The sequence below is a fragment of the Chlorocebus sabaeus genome, chromosome 12 (assembly GCF_047675955.1).
Source record: "Chlorocebus sabaeus isolate Y175 chromosome 12, mChlSab1.0.hap1, whole genome shotgun sequence".
NCBI lineage: Eukaryota > Metazoa > Chordata > Mammalia > Primates > Cercopithecidae > Chlorocebus > Chlorocebus sabaeus.
Window position 1 is genome coordinate 32,120,296 of NC_132915.1, and position 24,876 is coordinate 32,145,171.

Sequence of the window (24,876 nt, forward strand, 5' to 3'; positions counted from 1 at the left end):
CCCAGACATCTCTGCATTCTTGGGGGCCTAGGAGGATCCCCTTGCCCCCTGTAGGCTAGGAAGTTCCTGCTGCTGCTGCCTGGCTTCTCCCCACTGTTGGTGTCCACTTCGATTTTGGACTTAAGTTGGGGCCGAGTCCAGGCGCTGTTGCAGTCTGGCCAGGTGTGCACATGATTGCAGCAGTGCTGACACACCGGCCCCCTGCCCCTCGACCTCCTGCAGACTTCGGGCTCTGACAAACATGAAAGGGAGGCTTAGGGGCGGCTGAGGACAGCCTGGCACTGGCCTGCAGGCGCCCCTTGGCATGAAGGCATGAACAGTGGCGGGAGACAGACAAGGCTCCTGGGCAGAAGGGGTTGGGTCCCCAGTGAAGCCTCATCTTCAAGCCAGGGAGGGTCTGAAACCTGAGGGTTGGGTGGCCAGTCACCCTGACCTGAGGGGAATTTATGGTGCTCTTCCCTGGGAGGGCCCATAGCCACCTGTGGATCAATCAGCATGCACTTCCTCCCCTCTGAGTCCCATAAAAACCTGGAATTCAGCCAGACTAGAAGGGATCATGGTGAGACAACTGTTCAAACAGCTGCAGAGAGGAGCTACCCTCTCTGCTAAGAGAGCCGAACCCTCCTCCAGACACCCTGGCTACAGAGAGGAGCTACCCACTGTGGGTCTCCTCTGAGCTGTTCTTTTTCTCAATAAAGCTCCTCTTCGTTTTGCTCAGCCTCCACTTGTCTGAATACCTCATTCTTCCTGTATGTAGGACAAGAACTCAGTACTCACCATTCAGGGCTAAAAGAGCTGTGACACAAACATGGCTGAGACACACCCTTTGCTCTCCATGTTGCAGGCAAAAAGAAGGAGAGAAAGGCTGCAGCCCTTTGGGGAGCCCAGACCTGGGAGCTCCTTGAGCCAGGTCTGTGACTCCCTCTTTGGAGCCCTGCAGTTCCTGGAAGGCTCTAAGCTTTTGGGCACGACTGTGTTCCCCAGTGCCAGCCGTGGAAGCTGCCTGTAGTGTGCCTTGTCCAGCTGTGGCCTTGCAGGGAGCCAGTGCCGCTGCTGGCAGCTGGAGCTGTCTGTCCTGAAGCAGCAGCTGGCATGCCTGGCTACGCGCAAAGACCGGACTCCATGCTTGCTCACACACCCCTTGCCACTCCGCACCTGGCTTGCCCTTGGCATCCTGGGATCCAGGCTGGTAATGTGAGCTGAACGCAGCCTGCCAGACTGAGTAAGCAGAACAAAGCAAAACTCAGTCAAAGGTGCCACTGGCCACAGAGGTTTCTGGCTGGTGAAGCAACACCCCAAGGATCTCGTCAGGGTAATGCACTTTTGCATCAGCACTCCCCTCATTCCCTGCCTCATTCTTCTTTCTCCCAATTCTTGTTTCACTGGAAATACACTTCTTAATAAAGTTGTAGTACATAAGCTTCACCTATATACTCTGTTGCCCAGGCTGGAGTGCAGTGGTATAATCTCGGCTCACTTCAACCTCTGCCTCCCAGGTTCAAGTGATTCTCTCTGCCTTAGCCTCCTAAGTAGCTGGGATTAGAGGTGCCTGCCACCACACCCAGCTAATTTTTGTTAGTAGAGATGGAGTTTCACCATGCTGGCCAGCCTGGTCTCAAACTCCCGACCTCAGGTGATCTGCCCACCTTGGCCTCCCAAAGTGCTGGGATTACAGGCGTGAGCCATTGCGCCAAGACTTTCATCACAATTTCTAGTGTTCTTGCTGATGGTTAATTAGGATGCAGTAAGGTAGAAGGTGAAACATTGGGCTTTATGGCAGCTGTGTGCTTGAAGTTTTGGAGCAATGATTATTACATGAATTGAGGAGTAGGCAAGCCTCTGTTGACAGCATTGCAAGCTTTGCAAAAAGAAAATTTTAATCTCAGAGCAGCAACTCCCAACTTAAGACACACTGTGAAATCCAGAGGGGCTTTCTAGCAGACTTAAAGAAATTCCTATCTCTTCGGTGATCCAAGACCTGCTGTGCTGAAAATCATGTACAGAATTTGACAAGTAGAAGCCACATCTTTGGAACTGAAACTGCTCCATCCCCCTACTCCAAACAAGACAGTAAAATGGTAATAGTAGAAGAGCTGCAGAGGAGATTGAATATGCACTCTTGACAGGTCTTACGTATTAAAACTGTGGCCTTGACAGGGAAATGGTAGGGCCCTGAGATCTGCAGTTGGGATGATTGGGTGGCGAAAGCAGAGAAGCCTGAAATCTTTCCAGTTCCCCTGAATCTTTCAAGCCAGCAGAGGCAGAATTCTTTCCCCTTTTACCAGAGGAAAACAGCCTTGCTTAAAGACTATGCAACAACTTCTCCAACAGCCTTTGCCTTGAAAGATAATTTTATTCTCTTCGAGATCTGCCTCATGATCACTCATTGCCTTCAGGCTAATAGTTTCTCATTGCTGTCACGCCAAAAACTCAAGCACAGCCAGAGCAGTAAACACAATTCCTATTCCAGAAGGAGATAATTTACATACCTAAAAAACTGCAGAAGCCAAATAGTATTTTCTGCTAAGAACTAGGAAATATTGTATTAGAGTAGATTTTAAGTCCATAAAGAGGGCAGAATATAAATGAGGAGAGAGTGTAACTCATTGAAATGGGGCACTCATAGATCCAGTGTTCTAACAAGACACCAGAAGTCCTAACAGTCCACTGGATGTCACTTTGAAACTTGGTCATCATGATGGCCTGCAGTCAATGAGGTGGAGATTTCAGAACTTCTGCTGCATTGAGGAAGGGGTCAGAAGGCCCAGGGACATGGAAACGCTAGGTGGATTGACTATGGAATACGTAAGAACATTAAACCTGACTGTTTTCTCAGAGCACAGGAAACTTTCCTTTTACAAGGTAATAGGGAAAAAACTGGTTAGATAACAGTGGCATCTTTGAGAGCCTTAGAGTAGCTGTCCTTGGTACATGAAAGATGGTGGTAGGTGATGTAGCCATTAAATTGTGCTCTGAATGAACACAATTTGAATGACATTTCAGAATGTCAGAGCAGGAAAGCAGTAATTATCTGGCCTAGGCAAGAATGGCATAATTACTGTGTAAAAAGCTAGGGTAGAGTAGCAATCGGGCACCTTGACCTACAAGAACCTTTGGTGTTAATAGATCCTAGTGTTACTAGAGAGGTAAAATAGATGGAAAGTCAGTTAGGATAGTGCTCAATTTGTATAACAAAAAATGGCTAGCTCATGAGCAGAAGGATGATGTCAGCTGTCACAATGGAAATATTAAGTCCCTCCCCCAAATTCCAGATCCAAGTGGTCCAGACTTAAGTAGAGTCCCAGTCCTCTTGAGGAAGGACTCACTGCCACCACAAGCACACACAGTAAACATTCCCCACTCCTTCTCCAGACAGACCTGGGTTTCTATGACAAAGCAACCATGGTGAAGGAAGGATACCTCAATTTTTTGAGAAATGTTAGATAAGGAGTTTGAGCTTATATTGATACAAAAAAATCTAAAATGCCTCTGGTTAGTGAGGGCTATGAAGAATAGGTAGTAAGCGGAGTCTTGGACCAAGTCCATCTCACAGTGTATCCACTTGTTTCATGCAAACCCTATGATTATTTTCATGGTCCCTGAATATGTAATTGGGATAGATATATTCAGCATCTGGAAGAACCCTACACCATGGGTAACCTGGCCCATGAAGAAAGGGCTACTATGGTAGAAAAGTACAAGTAGAGGATCCATCCCTGAAATTTCATCATCTTCAGGTAGGTAAAATTATCTTCTTCAATTTATGGATTGAAATTAATCTCATAGAGATTAAATTAACTTGGCTAAGGCTTTACAGTTGGTAATTGCCAGAACCAAGAATTAAACATAGTTCCATCTGGATCTAGAGTCTGAGTCATCTGGCTTTTAACTACTACCTATTTTGTTTATGCTTTTATGTTCTGTAACTGTAATAAATGTAATAAAACAGTCTAGTTTAGTCTCAAGCTTCTTGACAATATTTGGCTGCACCTCTTAATAGATCCTATGTATATATTTTTCTTCATATGAGAACCCATTTAAAATTGTATCTATAGGCTTTGGCATAAAACCCCTGAGCCAATTATTTTCAATAATGCCAGAGGTACCCATCACATTAAGAAGAACTGCAGTTGGGAATGATGATTCTTTATGATGAGCCTTACTCTCAGGAGATACTTCCCATCACCTTAATTAATGGGGTCCAAGGAATCATCATATAAAAGAAAATTATTAATTTTGTAGGTGACTGCTACTAGCATCAGAATGTAGTAATTTGGTCTACTAAGAGAGAGTCTCATAATTGGTTATTTGGAAAGGATAAAGTTATATGGTTATTGCAGACTGTATACTAAGATGAATTTCAGAGTTAAATGCAAAATTTAAAAAATGTCACATGGAAAAATAAAAACTTTAAAAAAGGAAGTTAATACCAAATTCATGGGGGAGAGGGAAGGGAAGCTAAAAAATTACAAAGGAAAATAGAGAAACAATAAAAGATAATTATTGGTAGATCCAGCTACATAAAAAGTTTAAGTTGTTTTGTGGTCAAAACTATCACAAATAAAATTACAAGGCAAGCTGGAAATTCTGAAGAAAATACAACAGTCTTAATGTCCTTAATATAGATAGAAATTTTACAAATCAATGCATTCATCTTCTAATCACCAAAAATGTCTTCAGCAACTACCGTTAGCCAGGTTAGATGACAGGGCTATAGAAGTAAATGAAGCAGCCACACTTAGGGAACTTGCAGTCTCATGGGGGAGATAGACAATAAATAAGTAAAAACATATAACACAGTATATGGTGATAAGTGCTATAGAGAAAAATGAATTGAGAAGTGTGGTACAGGCTTGCAGGAGGAAAGAGACTGCAGTTTGTAATTAATAGAAGGTTTCTCTGGGATGGTGGCATGTGAGCAAAGACCTGCAGGAGGTGAGAAAAGCCACTGGATTGTCTGTGTCTTGGGCAGAGTGAATGTCAGGGAGGCAGGAGCATGCCTGGTTTGTTCCAGGGGAAGCAAGGAGGCCAGCCAGTGAGGCCAGAGGGGAGAGAGAGTAAGAGAGGAAGTAGCAGGAGACAGAGTCAGAGGGGTAGCAGGGTAGGATCTAGATCATGTACAGTCTTCCCAACTATTATGAGAACTTTGGCTTTCACTATGCAGAAACAGGGAAGCCACTAAAAGACTTTATGCAGTGAAATAATATAATCTGAATTATGTTTCATCAAGAGCATGGTTGTGGTTTAAAAAGAGGATTTAAGTTAGAAGGCTATTGCCAAGACTGTTAGTAGACACAGGGGTGTTTTGTTCTGCAAAGGTGGGCAGTGGGGAGATGGTGAGGATCAGTAGCTTGCATTTAAGCATGTTAATTTTGAGATGCCCAATAGACATCCAAGTGTAGTTGTCAACAGCCGGTTGGACATCCAAGTCTGTGGTTCTGGGCAGAGGTCTGGGCTGGAGTTCTAACTATGCGAGTTGTAGACAGAAAGACGGTATTTATAGCCAAGAGACAGAATGAGATCAAGTAAGACAGTGAGTGTTGACAGAAAGGGGAAGACATGTAAGAAAGAAACCTGGAGTCACTCCAATGTTAAAGATATGGGCCATGAGGAAGAATCAGCAAAGGAAACTGAGAAGTAGGGGCCAGAAAGGTAGGAGAAAAAACAGGTTCAGGCTTGAGAAGTGGAGCAAAGAGAGAGTCAACTGTGTCAAGTGCAGATAATAAGAAAATCAGGTGAGGACTGAAAACTGACTGCATCTGATGATCTTGTTTAGCCAATTAGTTGTTCCTTCATCTCTCAGCTGAGAGATCTCACCCAAACTTATTTTTTGCACCACTCCCCAGAGTACATATCCACTTCTTTGCTTCTTCTGACAGAAATCATGCAAGCATTCACCACCTGTTTCCTGGATCAAAGCAACAAGAGACACAAATGCCAGTCGACTAATGCAGAAACCTCACAAAGGGAGAGGAATTAGAAGGAAAGCAAAGGCTGTGAATTTTGATAACTATATATTTTTAAAAATATTTTTGTGTTTGTTGACTAAAAATAATCGTTCAAATGCACCAGCTATCAAAGAAATACAGATTAAAAATAAACTGGCCACCATTTTTTTTGCAAATCAAATTGGCATTTTAAAAAGCATATCCCGTATGGGCAAGACTTAGCAGACATTCCCAAATACCACTGGTGGAAGTGTTAATTGGTAAAACTTTTCTAGAGGGCAATTTGGCAATATATAAGAATAATTTTTTATAAGTTCCTTCTTCACATTTTTTGGTCCAGTAATTCTGCTTTTAGCAATTTATCATATGGAAATAATCAGAATGTACACCAAAATTTATATGAAAGGATGTTCACTTTAGTGTTGTGTCTTATAGAATTTAGGATATATAATTCTATAGGATTCTATATTCTTATAGAATATTGAAACCTTGGTGTGGTTTGTTAGAGAATCTATAGGACTAAAATGGCAATTAAAATAATTTAATATTCAACATTGAAAACTGAGTTAATAAATTATGAGTCACAAAAGAAATACTCTTCAGTCAAATATATGTAGATGATGTGAGAACATGTCAACAAAGTATTGTGAAAGTAAAACAAACAAACAAACAAAAAAAAAACAAGCTATAAAATGGTACTTTTGATTCTGTTTTTGTAAAGAAAGAATAGAAAAACTGGAACTATATCACCTAAAATCTTAATAATTATTTTCATGCATGTTTGGGCATACTGAAGTTTTTATTCATTCAGAAACATTTACTGAGAGCCTACCCTGTGGCAGGCAGTGTTCTGGGTGCTTGGGATACATCTGGTGGAAACTGACAGCATTGCTGACCTTCCAGTGCTTACATTTTATCAAGAGGGATACAGACCATAGATAATAATAGGAACAGGTTATATATCTTTTAGGATGCTGTAAGTGTTAGAGAAAAAACATAGAATTGAAAAATAAGGGTTGGGCATGGCATGGGTGCAATTTAAAATAGGATGGTCAGGGTAAATCTCATTGAGAAGGTGGCATTTGACAAAGACTTTATGGAGTTAAAGTAATTGACCATGTGAACATTGAGGAAAAAGTATTCAAAGGAAAAAAAAAAAAAAACCCTGCAAATGCAAAGGCCCTAACTTAGGAGCATGCCTGATGTGTCTGAGAATCAGCACACAGGCCTGTGAAGCAGGACCCAAATGAACATGGGAGTAGGAAATGAGGCTAGAGAGTAACTGGGAGCCAGACTATGGAGAAGCTCCTGCGAGGCTTTGGCTCTGTTGAGAATAGACAGGTAAGAAGCTATTGCAGTAATCTAGATGAGAGATGATGGTGTTGAGAAAAAGAGGAAACAGTGAATATAATAAAAATTGGTGTGATTCTGGATAGATTTTGAAAGTAGAACCAATATAATTACTTGATGGTTTGGATTCAGGAGATAAAGAAAGAGAGGCCTTCAAAGTTCTTGACTTGAATGATGGAGAGGATAAAGTTATCAATTGAGACAGAAAAACTAGCAGTACAGCAGATTTTGGGTAGAAATTGGGAGATCAGAAGTTAAATTTTGCACATGGTAAATTTCTGCAAGGGGGAAACATCCAGGAGGAAGTTTACTAGGAAAATACCACGTTTGGAGGATACGTCTGCACTAGAGAGGGACACTTGGGAACCATTAGCCTATGGATAGTATTTGTAGTTATGAGAATGGGTGAGCTCACCAAGGGAGCCTGCACAGAGAAAAGGTCCAAACACTGCATCCTGGGGCACTCTGACATCAGGGGCTTATGAAGACAAGTAACAATGATAGCTGGTTGAGGAAGTGTCAGCAAGGGAGGAGAAAAATCAAAAGATCATGAAGCAAAAAGAGTGTTTCAAATGATGCCAGTAAATTAGACAAGTTGAGAAGTGAGAGTTGATCACTGGCATTAGCAATGTGGAGGTCAGGGCACTGGTGACCTCAAAAAGAGTGGTTTTGGAGAAATGGCTCCAGTGAGAAATAGAATGGGGGAGTTGGACACTGAGTATAGACAACCCTTCGGAGGAATTTTGCTGAAAGGGGCTTAGAGAGTTGGCCATGGCTGACTGGGAAAGTGACATCTAGAGAAGATGATGTTTTCATTTTTGTTTCTGTTTTTCATTTTTAGATGCAACAAATAGCAGCATGTTGGTATGTGGTGGAAAACTGAGCCAAACTGCTGTGATCATTAATATCCTCAAGTTAGTAAGATGGCAGCAGACAGTATGATTGGAAGGTCACACAAGGACTGCCTGGACGACAAACCTCTAGTTCGTTGGTCTGGTCTATTCTGCTGCTTAAAATTCGTAACCATTTCATCTCTGCATTTCCTCAGGAGGTCATAATAAAAATGTAATCATTTAGGGTCAGCATAATCTCACAGAGCAATGATTATTAAGGTAAAAGCTCCCCCACCATTCCCCTGCCCCACCCGACACGTATATACACCAAGAAGCCATTCACCCCCTTGGGAAAGCTTGTGGCTTAGAACCTCAGAGTTTCAGATTCAACAAAACCACAAAATGCTCTGAATCTGTGCTAGGAAAGCCTATTTTGCCAAAAAAAAGAAAGAAAAATCAGCCATTTGACCCCACTCCTCAAAGAGCTTAGTAGCCCTGGAAACCAAAGTACCTCTTATTTGCTGTCCCTTCTCTAGGATTACAAAGAGAAAAACCCAGAAATCAACTTTGGACCTCTTTGTATTATAAGGCCCTGTATATCTCAGACCAAAGTCAAACCTTAAATTTGAGGATCCTGAACCTCCTGCAGGACCTGCCTGTGCTCCCACACATGTAACATTCTGATACAGATGAAATCTGCTCTCTTTCTCCTTCCCATTCTCCTTCCTTCCTTCTTCTTGTAAAAACCAGTTCTCAGAAAGGAATCCCAGAAGCAATGGTGGTTTAAAACTGGCAGGAGCTTTTGTATCAGTTCCCATTTTACACAAAAAGAAACTCAATCTCAGAGGGGTGAAGTGGGCCCAAAAGCCAACTGCCAATTAAAACTCCATAAAGGTTTGATCAACTCATTTATCAGGTGTACTCATTGATATGTTCTCTGTCAAAGTCAAGTACTAACAGAAACCATTGCCAAGAGTCAAAGAAGTAGATGGTGAAAAATGGGAAGAGAATGGCAGCAGGCAGGGTAGGATGTTGTTTCAGCAGTAGGATAGCTTTTTGGATGTTTGATATTGCATGAACAGCTCCTTGATTCACCTGTCTCTGATTTATGAGTTGTGGTCTCAACTGGTGGCGATCCTGCAAGGGGACATTTGGCAGTGTCTGGAGGGCATTTGTGGTTGTCACAACTCTGGGGGGAAGATGTGACTAACATCTAGTAGGTAGAGACCAGTGATGCCGCTAAACATTCTACAGTGTACAGAATAGGTGCCTCACTGCTGCCGCCCCGCCTCCCCCTACCCAACAACACACATATGACCCCAAATAGCAATAATTTTAAAAACTCTGGTTTCCTTTGAAGGGAAAGGAAGGGAGGAAAAAAGAACATTACCAAAAATTGGCTCTGGAGAAGTGTTCCACATAGAGCTGTTCATCAGAAAAAGGGGCCAAGTGGATGTCACTGAATGTCGGGAACATCATTCCTGATGAGCAAAACACAACAGACCCAGAAGTCAGCTTCTATCGCTTTCTGATTGAAGGCTGTACTCATCTGCCACCTGAGACCAATTCCATTCTTTTGCTTCAGTTATGACATGACAGGACAAAATATAATTTTGTCTCAATGCAAGTATACAAAATTAGGCAGAAGAATAGAGGAGCTATAGAAAAGAGTATCTAAGCAAGTCACAAAGCAATACAATGATAAAAGCTTACAGAGACTTAGGCAAGCCTTTCAACCTGGCAGTTGCCTTCTCAGTTACTGGTTTTTTTTCCCCTTTCTGTTTGTCCTATGAATTCTGGATTGATTGATTGATTGATTGATTGATTTAATTTATTTATTCTCTTATTTATTGTAACAATAATTTAGCTTTAAAAATAATCAAAATCCCATTCTCCCATCACATTATTATTCTCATTCTCAGACTTTGTCCATGTAGAATCAGATCGACCACCTGTCTTCTTAGGTGCTTTTGGGATTTATGTTTATATGGATGCTCGCCAATCTTCACGCTGGGAAATACACATTTGTGCTATTTCTTGGCATCTACAATCACTACAGGAAAGGTAGATTCTTCAGTGGGCAAATGAGCACCTAGATTGGCATGCCTGAAGCTGGGCCTTTCTGAGTAGGCAGACCTGATGATCAGCATTGTTACTCTTGCAATTTTAGGGAAAATCTTTTTATAGCCATTTATTAAACTGCACACGAAAGAAAGAGGAACTATTAACTATATTTCAGAAATAAGGCTGACTTAAGACACCAGAGATACTGTCATAAAAACAATAAAAATAGCTAAAATTTCTCAGTTATGATGACCCTCTCATGTACTTTTCCAAGGGTCTCCCATGCATTAATTTATATAATTCTCATACCAAGATAAAGTGTTCTATTATTATGTCCATTTTATAAACAGGAAAACAGAGAAATTTAAGTTACTTGGTATCACAGAGTTAACAAATAGCAGAGCAAAATCCAGGGAGTGGAATCTCGTCTGATAGTCAGTGTCCCATCCTTAAACTATGTGGCTTTTCATATCTGTGAAAACAGGTTATTTTATTTGGGGTATTTTCAGAAGTGGTCAGGGGCAAAGCATGATCATAACCTCATTCATATGTCCCCATCTAAATCTCAGGCATGGGTATCAAAACAATAATGATTGCTTGGTGGTTTTTCAATTTTGAGATGATGGAAGGATATTAAATAACCTCAGAGAAGTAATATGTATCACTGCTTGTGTAAACTTGGGAAGATTAGAGGATGATGTTATGAGCCTCAATCTAATAGGAATTCCAAGAATGTCAGATAAAATGGAGGGGAGAAAATCAGATGTATAATATTTTGAAAATTCCAAGAACAGAAGAAAATCAGCCTCCTGATTAAACATATTCATTGAATTTCCAGCACAGGAACTTAAAAAAGATTCTCACTAGAACACTAGAATTAAAAAGAAGATACTAAAAGCATCTAGAGGGGAAAACTGTTACTCTAAAGGAGCAGGAGTCAGAATGGCATTGACTTCTCAATAGCAAGATTTGCAGACAGAAACCAAACACAAAAACCAAAACACAAGCTTTAAAAATATTGATTAAAAATTGTTTTTAAGTAAAATTCTTGACCAAATAATAGCACAAGGACTTGATAAAAAGTAACTCCTCAAGCTCCTTTTCTGCAGAAGCTGGTAGAGAATATCCTTTGCTGAAATGATGTCGTAAACCAACAAAGAGGAAGACAAAAGGATGATGATGGAAAGTCAAAGTGTGGCTGTCATGCAATGGGGCTGCAGAACACTCAGTTCATGTTGCTAGAGAAGGCCAGAGGACTACTGAATAGAGGGGAGCAACAGAGGAACACATATTGATGGCATCTGTCAGATCTATTGGAGCATAGAAACACTTAACCATGAATATATAAAAGCTAAGCTAATAAAAGAAACCAAGACAATTAACTCTGGGAAAAACAAAAGATTATATGAGAAAACATACATAAGCATACAGCATCTACTCTACCATCTGACTCAGTATTCAACAATAGTTACATTACATCATAACACTGTAAACGTTGATTCTTGATTTAACCAAATAATGATCTAGGCCTATATTTCTTTATGCTAAATTCTGAGATCTGAAAAGCAACAGATTTTTATAAGTTTGTGGCAGCATCATTTGATGGCAAAACCCGACCTGAACTAACACGAGAGTTTATTTGTAGTCTTTATTTATTCCACTTGGTATCAATATTCTTATGTTTTGTTGCAGGAATATAATGTGTTTCATTACAGAGTGTTGCCTCAGATCCCACTGGGAGAATTAAGTAGTACATGGTATGTGATCATATTAACTTTCAAAAGTCCTTTAGATGCTGAATTCTGAAACATATCTGGCCCTAAGGGTTGGGATAAAGGAACTGAGGACTTATCTAAATACATTGAGAGGATGGCGGTGGGGTAGGTGCATCAGGAAGGAAGGAGCTGCTATTCAGGAAAGCTGAATTCTCAAGCAGAGAGTGACGAGAATAGCAATGTAATCATCTTAGATAGGAATATGTAGGTAAATAATAGAAGAAACAACGGATAGAGTTGAAAGTGGTTGCTTTTGGGGAGCAGTCTGATGATAGAGGTGTGGCAGAAGGCTACTATTTTTCATTATAAGCCTTTTTATTGTTAATTGATGTTTTAAACTATGTCTTATTTTGATGGAATATATAAATAATTAGACAAAAAATCAATCACCCTTCCCTGAGGAAGACATAGCCTAGAAAGTCAATAAAATCAGTATTCATTTCTACTTGCCTAGTTAAAGATATATAGCCCAGTATAAAATGTCATATTCATTTCAAATATCCAGGGAAAATACCTAGATATTATCTAAATACTGAGCTTAAGAGGGGCTCAGGTGATACACGTTAATTAACTACATTATAAATCTCATCATATAGAAGCACCTAACCATCTGAAAAAGTCCAGGAAAAAAACCATACAAATTCTTCCTGGGGGCATTGAGGAGGAAATCCAAGCCACTTTGTACCTTCACTTTCATCTCCCACAGTTCAATTTTATCGCATACACACAAGGCTTCCAAGAGCATCCTGAGCTGTTTTACAGCAAGATTGCTAATGAAGTTCTTGACATCAGGTATACTTTGCCTGAGCTTATTTATTTATTTATACATGAATTTTCTTTCAGTGCCTATTTCTGAATTTTGAAGCATGTAGGAAATTATAAACTTCAAACTTCACTTAAATGCATGTTGGTATGTATGAGTTGCATGGTTGTTCACTATTTTGTTTTCATTGAATATCAAGATAGGGAGCTACAACACTGGTAATTTAGATAAATACAATTGGGGTAAGGAGCTGAAATTCTCATAAGATGCAACTTAAAATTGGCCAGTTATCCCCGATGTCTTAATTGAAAACACCTGCTGTTGGAATGCGTCTACTTTCTCTGGTGAAGAGTGGAAAGCCAGTGTGTGCGCCAAAGTCATGAGTGTAGGCTTCAGGGTCAGATGGATGTAGGCTCAAATTCTTGGCCTGCCAATTGTTAGATGTCTGTTCTTGCCAAGTTACTTTTCCTCATTGAGTCTCAGTTTTCTCTTTATAAAATGGGATCATAACAATGCCCTCCGCTAAACCAGGTCTCAATCATATACTATTGACATTTTGGGCTGATAATTCTTTGATGTAGGGGACTGTCCTGTGCATCAAAGGATGCTTCACAGCATCTTTGCCCCTATTCACTAGATGCCAGTACCCCAGCCCCTGCTGCCATTGTGACAACCAAAGTGTCTCCTGACATTGTCAAATGTCCCTGGGGAAGGTTTCAAAATTAGCTTCGAGGCTAACCCCCCGAATAAATTGAAAACCTTCATCATTCAGACTTTATAAGGATTTTATAAAATAATTTATTCAAATTGCTTAGCACATGCAGTCGCTTGGAAAGCACAAAAAGCATATTGGATTTAATATTATCTTGACTATGTGTAGTGATCATAGACAGAGAAAGAAATACAGTAGGGAAAAAAAAACATGTCAAAAAGAACAAGCAGACCCCAGAGAGTTCCTCACATTATAGAAGGCCAACACTTGAAAGGATATCAGAGATTATGTGTAATAATATCATTTTACAGATGAGGAAACCAAAGCCAAATGGTCAAGTGTTAGCCCAAGTTCATTAAGGAATGAAGGGATTGAACTAGGACAAAAACACAAAACTCAGACCTGGTTCTCTATACCACGTTGAATACTGTGCAGCATACCTGTGTTCTTATGATTGGAGACTAGTTAATTTGTTATGGAAGTATGAGATGAGAAAAACAAGTAATTGAGTATAATAGAAATGCTTTTACAGAGAAGTCAGACTGTTTTTTAAACCAAGAATGGGCCAACTTACCATTTGATTTTAGCCATTTTTTGGAATGAAGATAACTCTCTAGCATCCGTTCATTGAACAGCACGTATCCCATTGGTTCGGAAATGATCATGTCTACAGCCTCAGGATATGAGATGTCTTCAATTTTTCCTGGCAAAACAACGATCTTGTCTGAAAGGTGATTGTTTTTCACTAGCATCTGAAAAAGACAAAATGGGGTGACAGAACTATTGTTATTCAGGATTTATGAAAAATGAGTTTTATCGATTAAGGGCTGAGAATGCGACAGGAAGGAGAAAGAAGTAACATTTGTTTCTAGAAACACTTTTAAAGAAAAATAACTCATTTGTCTTACTACACAAAAATTGCATATTTAATATATATAATTTTGGAAAAGATATAGATATAAAACAAATAAAACACCTACAATCCTAATAATAACCATTAATATTTTGATGCATTCTCTTGTAGACTCTACACAAACATACACTTACATGTGTATGTATGCCAGTATGTGTGGTCTGTGTATGTGTGTGTATATATACATATTTATATTTGTATATATTTATACATTTATATATATTTATATATATATAGGGGGAGTTTTTTAAATTCATGGCTTCAGTTTATTTCCCTATCGTTCTACTTGCAATAGAGATGCCAAACAACTCTGTACAATGATCTTCCACAGATTAATGATCTTTTTTGTTTTGCTTAGTTTTGAGATAGGGTCTCAGTTTGTAGCCCAGAGTGGACTGCAGTGGTGTGATCATGGCTCACTGCAGCCTCGACCTCCTGGGCTCGAGTGATCCTGCCACCTCAGCCTCCCAAAGTGCTAGGATTACAGGTATGAGCCACTGCACACAGGCCAATAATCTTGATCCTTATTAAAGTTTTCCTTGGTCTTTTGATGTCAAAAATAAACACCATGATTACTGACCTTTCTTTAGGAGTACGTTTTTACAGTCATGTATTAATTTTCTTTGATGTCCTTTATATTTTATTTAATAAACTTAAACTCTTACAAAAAAGGCACCCTGAAGATAAATACATTTACTATGTGTCTAAAGTATTTCTTCTGAATGCCAAATATGACAAGGTGATTGAATTATTATGTCTTTCTACTGCCTGAAAACATATTTTCTAATAAACATTTTATATTTGCCAGCATAAATATATACAGCACATTCCTTTTCAAGTTGTTGTTCTCTGAGACTTGTAGATTTTTGCTCATTGTATGTACAGCCTGTCAGAGTCCTTCCATTTTGTATTTTTGTAGCTTAATTCCTTTGCCCATCCTAACTGCAATGTACTATGCACTTGTTATAATTCAGTGGCACCTTCTTAATTTCTGATCACTTCTTCAAATGGCTAGGATACCTTTCACATTAATCCTGTCTTCTAGGGTGCTGCTCACCAACACATGCTCTGTGAGCATACAAAATGTCTTTGTTTTTTAAAATCAAGTAATCTCTAATCTATGGAGGAATAATAAAGAAAACTGTTTGAACATGTCATCCATCGTCAATATTCATCCATTGCCAATGACTCTATCATCATTCCACACATAGAAGTCAAGTCCCTGGGAGTTCTGCAGAGACAATGACTAAAGGTTCGAGCTTTTGGTATCCTGCTTTTCTCTCTACATTCTTCCCAGGAGAATCAATTCTCCTGCACAGCTTTGACTGTGGCTCCATTGTGAATGACTATCCAGACTACATCTTTGGTTTCGTCCTCTCAGCTGAGTTTCAACAATAACTTGGACATTTTCGCCAGTGAATTTCGCACCTCCTAAATAACAAGTAAACAGCAAAACTCAGCTGCTTCTTGAACATGAATCATTCCCTGAGTTTGCCTTTAAAATCTTTGTAAAATATTGCATTTCTATGATTCTGTTTTGGTCATCAATACCACAATCCCCAATGTCCTGGAGGTGTACTTAGTTCCCACAGGTAATTAGTTATTACATTTTCTTATTTCTACCTTTCAGATATATTTTATTTCTGCCTTCTTTTGCCAGCATCAACTTGTCCAGTTCCTACTAGCTTCAAATATGGACTTAAAAAATGATATTTATATAATGAAAACAATGATGGCAGTAACTACTTCATAAGTTTGTTTGAGGATCAAACCAAATAAAATATATTAAGAGCTATGTAAGCATTAAAATTATTATATTATTCTTATTAAATAATACTTTGGCCCAGGTGTGGTGGTTCATGCCTGTAATCCCAGCACTTTGGGAAGCTGAGGTGGGCAGATCACTTGAGGTCAGGAGTTTGAGACCAGCCTGGCTAACATGGTAAAACTCGTCTCTACTACAAATACAACATAAGTTTAAAAAGTTAGTCGGACGTGGTGGAGCATGCCTGTAATTAGCTACTGAGGAGGCTGAGGTGGGAGGATCCCTTGAACTCAGGGGAGGGAGGTAGTGAGCTGAGACCGTGCCACTGCACTCCAGCCTAAGTGACAGAGTGAGACTCTGTCAAAAAAAACAAAACAAAACAAACAACTTTTTACTTAAAAAGAGAAATGCAAATAAACAAAAACATAAAAATTACTAGTATTCCAGATATAGGCAAGGTATGTTTTCAATCAGACATTGGGGTATATCTCAAATCTCAATGTAATAATACTTCATAATTTTTTCCCAGCAATATGTTTTAGATCAGTTTTCTGAACACTTTTACATCATGGCACACATTTTTAAAAACCAAGTAATTTTATGGTACACTTGGGTGAAAGAAGAGCCTGCTTGCATTTTAAGACATTTCAGTGGGGACTCTGGCCACACTAGACCCTGACTACCTGCCATGAGCACAAAGGACATCAAAATCTCAATACCCAGCAAACTGGTTGGGAAGCTCTGTTCTAGACATCTTTCCATGAATGGTCTATAACATAAATTTATTGGCTATATAGTATTTAATAGATGTGTATTGATTTATTTGATATCTCCTATTATTGGATACTCAGGTTATTTCAAATTTTTATTAAAATAGTATATTGACAAATACTAATGCAATTAAATCTGAAAATACACTTTCTGCTATTTCCTTCAAAGTTAAAGGGTATGAAGCTGGTAAGGGTTTTTGATATACACTGCCCCACTGCTTACCAGAAAGGTGGTCCCTTTTCTAAATTTCAAGCCCTCTCTAAATTCTGCTTATGGGGTCTGAGGCTGTCCAGGTAACCTCAGTATATAAAATTGCCTCTCTCCACAGACTCCTCAACTTGCAACAGGATGCTGGAAGGGGAGTTGCTCTCTAAGTGTTGCTGGAGGGCACAATATAGTAAGATACTCAGGTGAATATCTGTGATGTAGGCCTTATATGCAGAATTTAGAGAGGTTACCCCTAGACTCTTGAATCTTTAGGGAGAGCAGAGATGTAATAAGGTTTCAGAGAGAGGATTTCATGAGCTGTCAGAAGTGCAATTTTGGGTCCACAGGAAATAATTTTAGGTCTCATTATTTTCACTGGCAAAGAAGGACATATCACATGCGTGGAAGGGAGCAAACAGGCCTGCCTTCAGGTCATTGCATCTTGTGACTTAATCTATTTTTGATCAGTTTCACACAAGATCAGGAATCTGAAGATAAAAATTCTAGTTCTACCTTTATCACCAAAGAGCTATGTGACCTTGGGGAAGTCACTTAAAGTCTCTAAATTTTAGTTTCCCTTCCTGTAAATTAGCGTTTAAAACTGGAGTTGTTTTGAGGCATCTTCTAGTTTGAATATTTTATGATTAGAAGAAAGCAACATTTCTTGAAATATGTTCCAGGAGTCCATGAATACAAGGGCTTCATGATCAAATAACTTAGAACTTCTTTGTAATACATATCCCTCTTGCAAATTCAGAGTGCATTAGCATATTAATAGCTTTGAGGAATTCTACAGAAAAGAAAACTCTTGGCTTGGTTAAATTAAAGACATCCAAACTTATTAGAATATTTTGCAGGTTTTTTTCACCACTGGATCTATATGCATCTCCCTAGATCAGTCTTTAGGAAATAAGGAAAATAATTATTTGATTATCCTAGGTTTGATTACAACTCCTTGATAAAGATATTGGAAAATAGGACATAAATTCAACCAGCAATTGCTCTAATACAGAAGGGCAGCTAAGTCTAGATGCATGACTGTTCTTTGAGTCAGTCTTGCTGCCTCCCCTCATCTTTGGTTTACAACAGTCTCAGTATAGATTATCGTTGAGTAGCCTGTCATTTCATTGCCATTCTTCTAAAACTGTAACTCAGGAGAGATATCCTTTCCAGGAATAACTGAACTTCACTATGCCCCTCCAAGTGCTAGAAAAGTCCGCTAACACAGGGCAAGGTTCTGCAATCCACCACATTAATTGCCACACAGGTTTACCCTGTGTGACCTGGTCCTTTTCTAAGAGCTCAGGATGGAGGGATATTCCAAATAAAGGCTCTTCTCAGACATCATCAAGGCCCAAGCAAACCCACATCATATTCTTGTTTTAATCCTGTTTCCTTGTTATTAAATTGGGTTTCTAAAATCTATGTCAATAGTACTATCACTTGTATCAGCTGCTTAAAACACACACATACGCGTACACATATGCATACACACACACGTACACATACACATACACACTTTAGGTGGTAGCAGCAGAATTCATCCTTTTAGGTACCAGGGTAAGTGCTAAGAGAGATCAGGGCAGTAATCCCACCTGGTATGCTGCTGTTCTTGTCTCATTTAGGAGGGTTTTCAATAAGTTACATGTACTGTAGATGTGTTGTTCATTTATTCCTGTTCAGTTTAGAAGCTGAATTAGTCTTAGAGGCTGTACTATACAATATAGCACCTAATTATAGTCTGTCTCAAAGCATGAAAAAAGCAAGCATTTTGGAGGTGAGGGCCTCGGTTGCTAGTTTGGATCCTCCATTTACTAGCTGTGACCTGTGGCCAAGATGCATAATTTCCTAGGAGTCCATTTCTTTACCTATAAAATGGGAATCATAATAGTACTTATTCTTCAGTGTTATTTCAAGGATCAAATCAAATGAGAAAGTGCAAAGGAATATATAAGTCAAAGAATACAGATGAAATAAAACAATAATTTAAAGAAAAGATGATAAAGCAATAGAACTCAGATTAAAAGGAAGATTTGACTCAAGGAAACAAATTGAGAAGCAAAGTGACATAATTACAGAATAGCCATCAACCAGGTAGAGAATATATTACGTTCAAATATATGTAACTATTTTAGAAAATCATTTGGCATTATTCAGTAAAGTTAAAGATATACTTACGATTTGGAAATATCGTCCCTCAGAAGCATACATTCTAAAAAAAATTTGAACATGTGTACTAGATAATATACACTAAAATATATATAATATTGATAGTAATCAAATAAAATGTTGAAACAAACTAGAAGTCATTAACAGGGAAATGAATGCATAAATGGTACTGTATCCATCCTATGAATATTATTTTTAACTTAACTTATTTTTTGAAAATTAGAGATGGGGTCTTACTAAGTTGCTCAGGCTAGTCTTGAACTCCTGGACTCAAATAATCCTCTCACCTCAGCCTCCCAAAGTGTTGGGATTACAGGCATGAGCCACACACCCTGTCCATGAATATTATTTAACAGTGATAAAGAAATAACTAAAGGCACATATATTAATACAAATAAATTTCACAAGCAGAATTTTAAGGAGAAAAAAGACAGGTTGCTAAAGAATATATAGTATGATTTCTTTCATAAAAATGGCCAAATGTATTCAAAAGTAAACTGTATTCTTTAGGGTATAATTTTTTAAAACTCTTATGCTAAAGATAAAACTTGAGATGTTAGTAACTTTGGGGAATGAACAGAGGAGCATGGAATCTAGGAAAGGTATTCATATATAGGAATTTTAATATATAGTAATATTATTCTAGTTCTTAGGCTGGGTTGTAGAGATATGAGAGCTCATTTAGTTATTATTCTTTGTTCCTTATATTTAGACTCATTTCCTCTGTGTATGAATATTTGAGCATTTTAAACTATGCTGTTAATAGAAAACTTTGAGATAATCATGAGAAGTGTAGTTTTTAAAAAGCAAACTGATTTCTGTAACAACAAATTAACAGACAAAATGTAGATTAAAATGAGGTAGCATAATGTCTCAGAATGACCGAAAAATAGAATAGAAAACTAACTCAGTATATTAAAAGAAAGTTTTATTAAAATAAAAGAAGCAATTTGCTGATAGAAAAAGCACGTAAGGGTCATAGGAACGTTTCATACAGTAATGTTCCTACACATTACAAAATATACAAAAATATATTCTGCTAAAGATTTTGGGTTTAAGGAATAAAGAATGAATTCCTTGAGCACCTAGGCAGAAAAACAAATCACCTAAAAACTGAAAAAAAAAATCAGGTTGTCATTAACCTCTTCTATGAAAGCAATAAAACAACGTTTACTATATTTAGAAAAAACAGGTGTGGCCAAAAGATTAAATCCAGAGAAGGTGTTACTCACCTATAAAGATAATAAATGGACATTGTCAACATGAAAGAACTCAGCACATGTGGCACACGAGACCTCCTTTAAAAAATGCTGAACCAAAGTGGCAAAAAAATCTGCATAAATAAGAGATGAATCTAAAGAAATTAGTGATAAAGAAGCTATAATTTAAAAACCAATGGTTATAAATTAACCCATCAAATTATAGAACAAATACTAAACAATTATATGGAGTTTTGTTATATTTGGTCACATTTCAATGGGAATTACCTTACACTTTGACAATATAAAAATGATATATAGCTAACAAAGGGGAGAGGAAGAAAGGAAAGATATGAGTGTTCATGACTTCATCTCTTTCATAGAAAAGAACATTTTTATCATAGAGAAAAAAATTCAAATTTCCTAATGTTTTCCATAACTTTAGAGGAATCCTTTAGAAAGTGATTTCTCTTACGGTGAAGAAGCATTTATTTAAAGTTTAGCAGTTTCTCTTCTTTTATCTCGGTTTCCTTTCCTTCTGTTAAATTTCCTACAAGTACTTTTCTCTATCTGTTCTTCTCTACATTTGCATTAGAAATGTCTGCAATACTGTTCACACAATATTAATAATTATTGTGGATGGTTTACATTTTTCTTCTTTATTAAATTTCTGAATTGCTTACTTTAAAATAAGATATTATTTTATGAAAATAGCAAAATTATTTTTAAAAAAAATTAGTAAAAGCAGAGGTCTAAGCAAATGTATCTACCTCCTCTCTTTTCTGATATTGCACAGCAATGTAGGAAATGTTATAAATCAGAAGAAAACCTTAATATGCATGTATATTTAAAAAGCTAGCATAGGTGGAGAAATTTTGAGGGAACTCTGAAAGACAGAAAGCAGACTGAATTGGATTGATGGAAAACATCAGAACATATTATTCTGAACCCCTTCATATCAGAGCTAAGAAAGATTCCCTGTAGAGGAGTTTGGGAGTAAAATGGAAATTTTGAATCATCAAATTCCAGGAACAGAAGAAGCCCTCAGGTCTATCACTGAGGCTGGCATGTTTCACTTCCCTCACCTTGGGTCTTTGGAGTATGAGAGGTTGATATCACCGGGTTTTGTCCCCTGGCTAAACTCTTGGCACTGTTTTTTGATGAAATGCCTCAGAAAAGATCTTAGGATACTGAAGCCAGAAACGTTAACAGAGTAAAGCTTGGGGTAACTTTAGAGTCCAGTTTCAGACTCTGAGAGAAGAAAACTATCAAACAGCACCACCTAAAGTTTCAGTCCTGTGAACAAAACTCTTATGTGGTGAATTGTCAAAGCTTAAGGCTAAGATAGCAATAGAGAAGGTAAATTTGAGAAAATCTGAGAATGTAGCAACCGAAACCATAAAAGAAATAGTCAAGTTGACACGTACATGATAGATAAATAATATTAAAAAACAATTCCCAGAAATCAAGAAAGATACTGGTCTTTAGATGGAAAGGGCCCACTAAATATGAAGCAGAAAGGATAAAGCTCCTTAGTCCACATCTAAATACATCATGGCAAAACTGGACAACCCTAGAGATCAAGAGAAAAGGCCTCAAATCTTTCATGGTTAAAAAAAGTTACACTAGCTTTGGGTGAACAAAAACCACACTGATCCCAGAAATCTCATCAGCATCTCAGGATATTAGCAGATAATGAAGCAACTTCTGAAGGAAAGTGATTTTGAGGCTTCAATTCTATACCCAGTCAAAAATTTGTAAATCATAAAGGAATATAAAACATTTTCACACATAAAAAACCTCAAAGATTTTAAAATCATATATGACAAATGACAACATACAAGGAAACATATAAGGAAAAGAGAAATATAAAAGAAACAGTGGTAACCAGACTATGAAGGGAAAGAAGGGATGCAATCTGAGAGGAAAAAGGTTTATCTGTTTTTGATATACAGAACTTTTTTCCTTTTTTTTTTTTTTTTTTTTTCTTTTTGAGACACAGTCCCGCTCTGTCACCCCAGGCCGGAGTGCAGTGGCGCAATCTTGGCTTACTACAGCCTCCGCCTCCTATTTTCAAGCAATTCTCCTGCCTCAGCCTCCGAGTAGTTGGGACTACAGGCATGCATCACCACACCCAGCTAATTCTTATATTTTTCGTAGAGATGGGGTTTCATCTTGTTGGCCAGGCTGGTCTTGAACTCCTGACCTCAAGTGATTGGTTTCCCTCAGCCTCCCAAAGTATTGGGATTACAGGCGTGAGCCACGGCGCCCAGCTCTAGAACATTCCTCTTGGATGGCAAGAGTTCAGTGACAAAAGGATCACATTTCCTTTCCTATGGGTCCAAGGAATCAACTTGGCTCCATAGTGAAGAGTATTTATATAATCATTATACTTAATATGACTTTTTAGGGACTTAGATTTTCAGAAGCAATCTACAGACAAAACATCAAAGACAGTGATATATTCCATATCTTAACAACCTAGAAATAATATAACCAAACAAAATTGGGAGTCACACCAGAAGAGGGAAGTTTCTCTTTCGGGAGTCAACAATATATCCAAAGTTGGTAATTCAGAAAACAGAAATACATACATTATGACATAAAGTCATAGTAATCAATGGAAGAACTAAAAAGACATAAACTCAGAATGGTTAACACTGGAGAATGTAGACAGGCAGGAGTGGGTAGGTGGGGGACTTTCTTTTTTTTTAAATTTTAGACCTTCCTATGTTGTTCGATTCTCTTGAAAGTAAATACAGGTATTTACTTTCATTTAAAAGAAGAAAGTCAGAAGCTTCCCAAACAACAGAATACCTAACCAATCCTTTTATTCTCTCCTTTCAAATCCTACTCCTTAATCGGCAATTCTGAACATCTGCTTAAACATTTATAAAAAGCAACATTAACTTTACTGTTAAAAAAACTCAACAGCTTTATTTTAAACAGAATGCTTAAGCTGAAGTGCTTTGCTAACTACCTGTTATGATGTTGTCATTTTATAAATCAGGAAACTGAGTCCTAGAGAGGTCAGTGTTCAAAACAAGGAAATACTAGAGGCAGTGGCAGACTTGAAGGAAAGTGACTATATTTATCATCAGTGTTTAAATCAGTTGAGCTCATGACTATCAATCGGCAACAGTAGCATTATGGCTTGGCTCCTTTCTGAGAAAGGTTGAAGGAAGAAACAGATGTGGTCGTGGTTGCTGTCTCTCTCTTTCCTTTCCCTCCCTCAGTATACACTTGCCTCCTGCCTGGAATTCAGGGGGAATTGCTCAGCACTGTACAAGATGCCTCTTGGCCCACTGATTCTTAATTATCAGTGTGCAGAAGGCAGGGACCTCCGAAATCTGCTGCCAAGAAAGAGTAAATGGATCCCTGGAGGAAGCAGCCTGAGAGATGAGTGTAAAAAAAAAGAAAAAAACTTTGCAAATGAGAACTAAGTAGGTAGGGCAATGAGGACGACACAGAGGATGACAGATGAGAGAGTGGAAAGGAGGGGAAGAGAGGCAAAGACAGAAACATCCCTCCCTGTTTGTCTTTGAGCCGATTTAAGGGCAAAGTTTGAAGGGTCCAGAAGGCTTCCCTGTACCGAGCAAGTTGATGCCCCTTTATCACTGCAGAAACTCTAAAGGTGACAGAAGGAAGTTATGTGAAGCTTTTAGGAGGGGAACGCTGCCAAACTCATAGTTTGGCCGTCAGCAAAAAACCACACTGGCAATTTTAATGCAATAGTGTTTTTTGTCTGATGATGCTACAAACTGCTCAACAATTGGGGAAGAAGAGCAAGGAAGCAGACAAGCTGTCCATGCTTGGAAAGGATGTTTTGAACAAGTTATAATGTAAGCCCTAAAAAAATATGTAATGTCCATAGAAGCAATTCACAGGTTTGGGTGGAGTGCACATTTGTACGTTATACTGAACAGCATATTTGCCCTCTATTGGAAGGTAAGTTTTCCCCTGTATACTGAAAGTATCTGACAGCAGGAACCATGCCTACTTTGTCCATCTAGCAGAGTCTCTGGCATATTGAAGGCATCCAACACACATTTGTTAATTACTTCATGAAAGATGACATGACAGCCATTGGAATCCAATTTTCCATCTTAGTTTGGAAAGTTATTACCAACACACTAGGACAGTTCAAAGAGAAATGATCATTCTTTGACCTTATCTCTCTCTCTGCTGGACCTCTGGTAGTGGATAAATTGGAGGGTAGGTAGGAAAAAGCAATCTCTGATATACTCCTTACAACCCCCTAAACACTGGTATATCAGGCAGTAGGGAGAGGATAATCTAGATATGCTAGAAAAAACTTTTAAATTATGAAAAACTTTGAACTAGACAAAAAGTTACTGAGTGTCCTTTCTAGCACACCTTTCCAGGCTGTTTTTATCTTTTGGTTCC

General features: G+C 38.4%; 1 protein-coding gene across 1 annotated transcript in view; it reads right to left on the reverse strand.

Moving 5' to 3' along the window:
* LOC103219518 (histone-arginine methyltransferase CARM1-like) overlaps positions 1-24,876 on the reverse strand; it is a 169,603-nt gene that overhangs the window by 27,048 nt on the left and 117,679 nt on the right. The window contains exons 6-7 of the mRNA XM_073022222.1: positions 14,020-14,197; positions 9,522-9,612 (exon numbers count right to left, since the gene is read on the reverse strand). Of these exons, the coding sequence (XP_072878323.1) occupies positions 9,522-9,612; positions 14,020-14,197 (269 nt within the window). The remainder of the gene's footprint in view (positions 1-9,521; positions 9,613-14,019; positions 14,198-24,876) is intronic.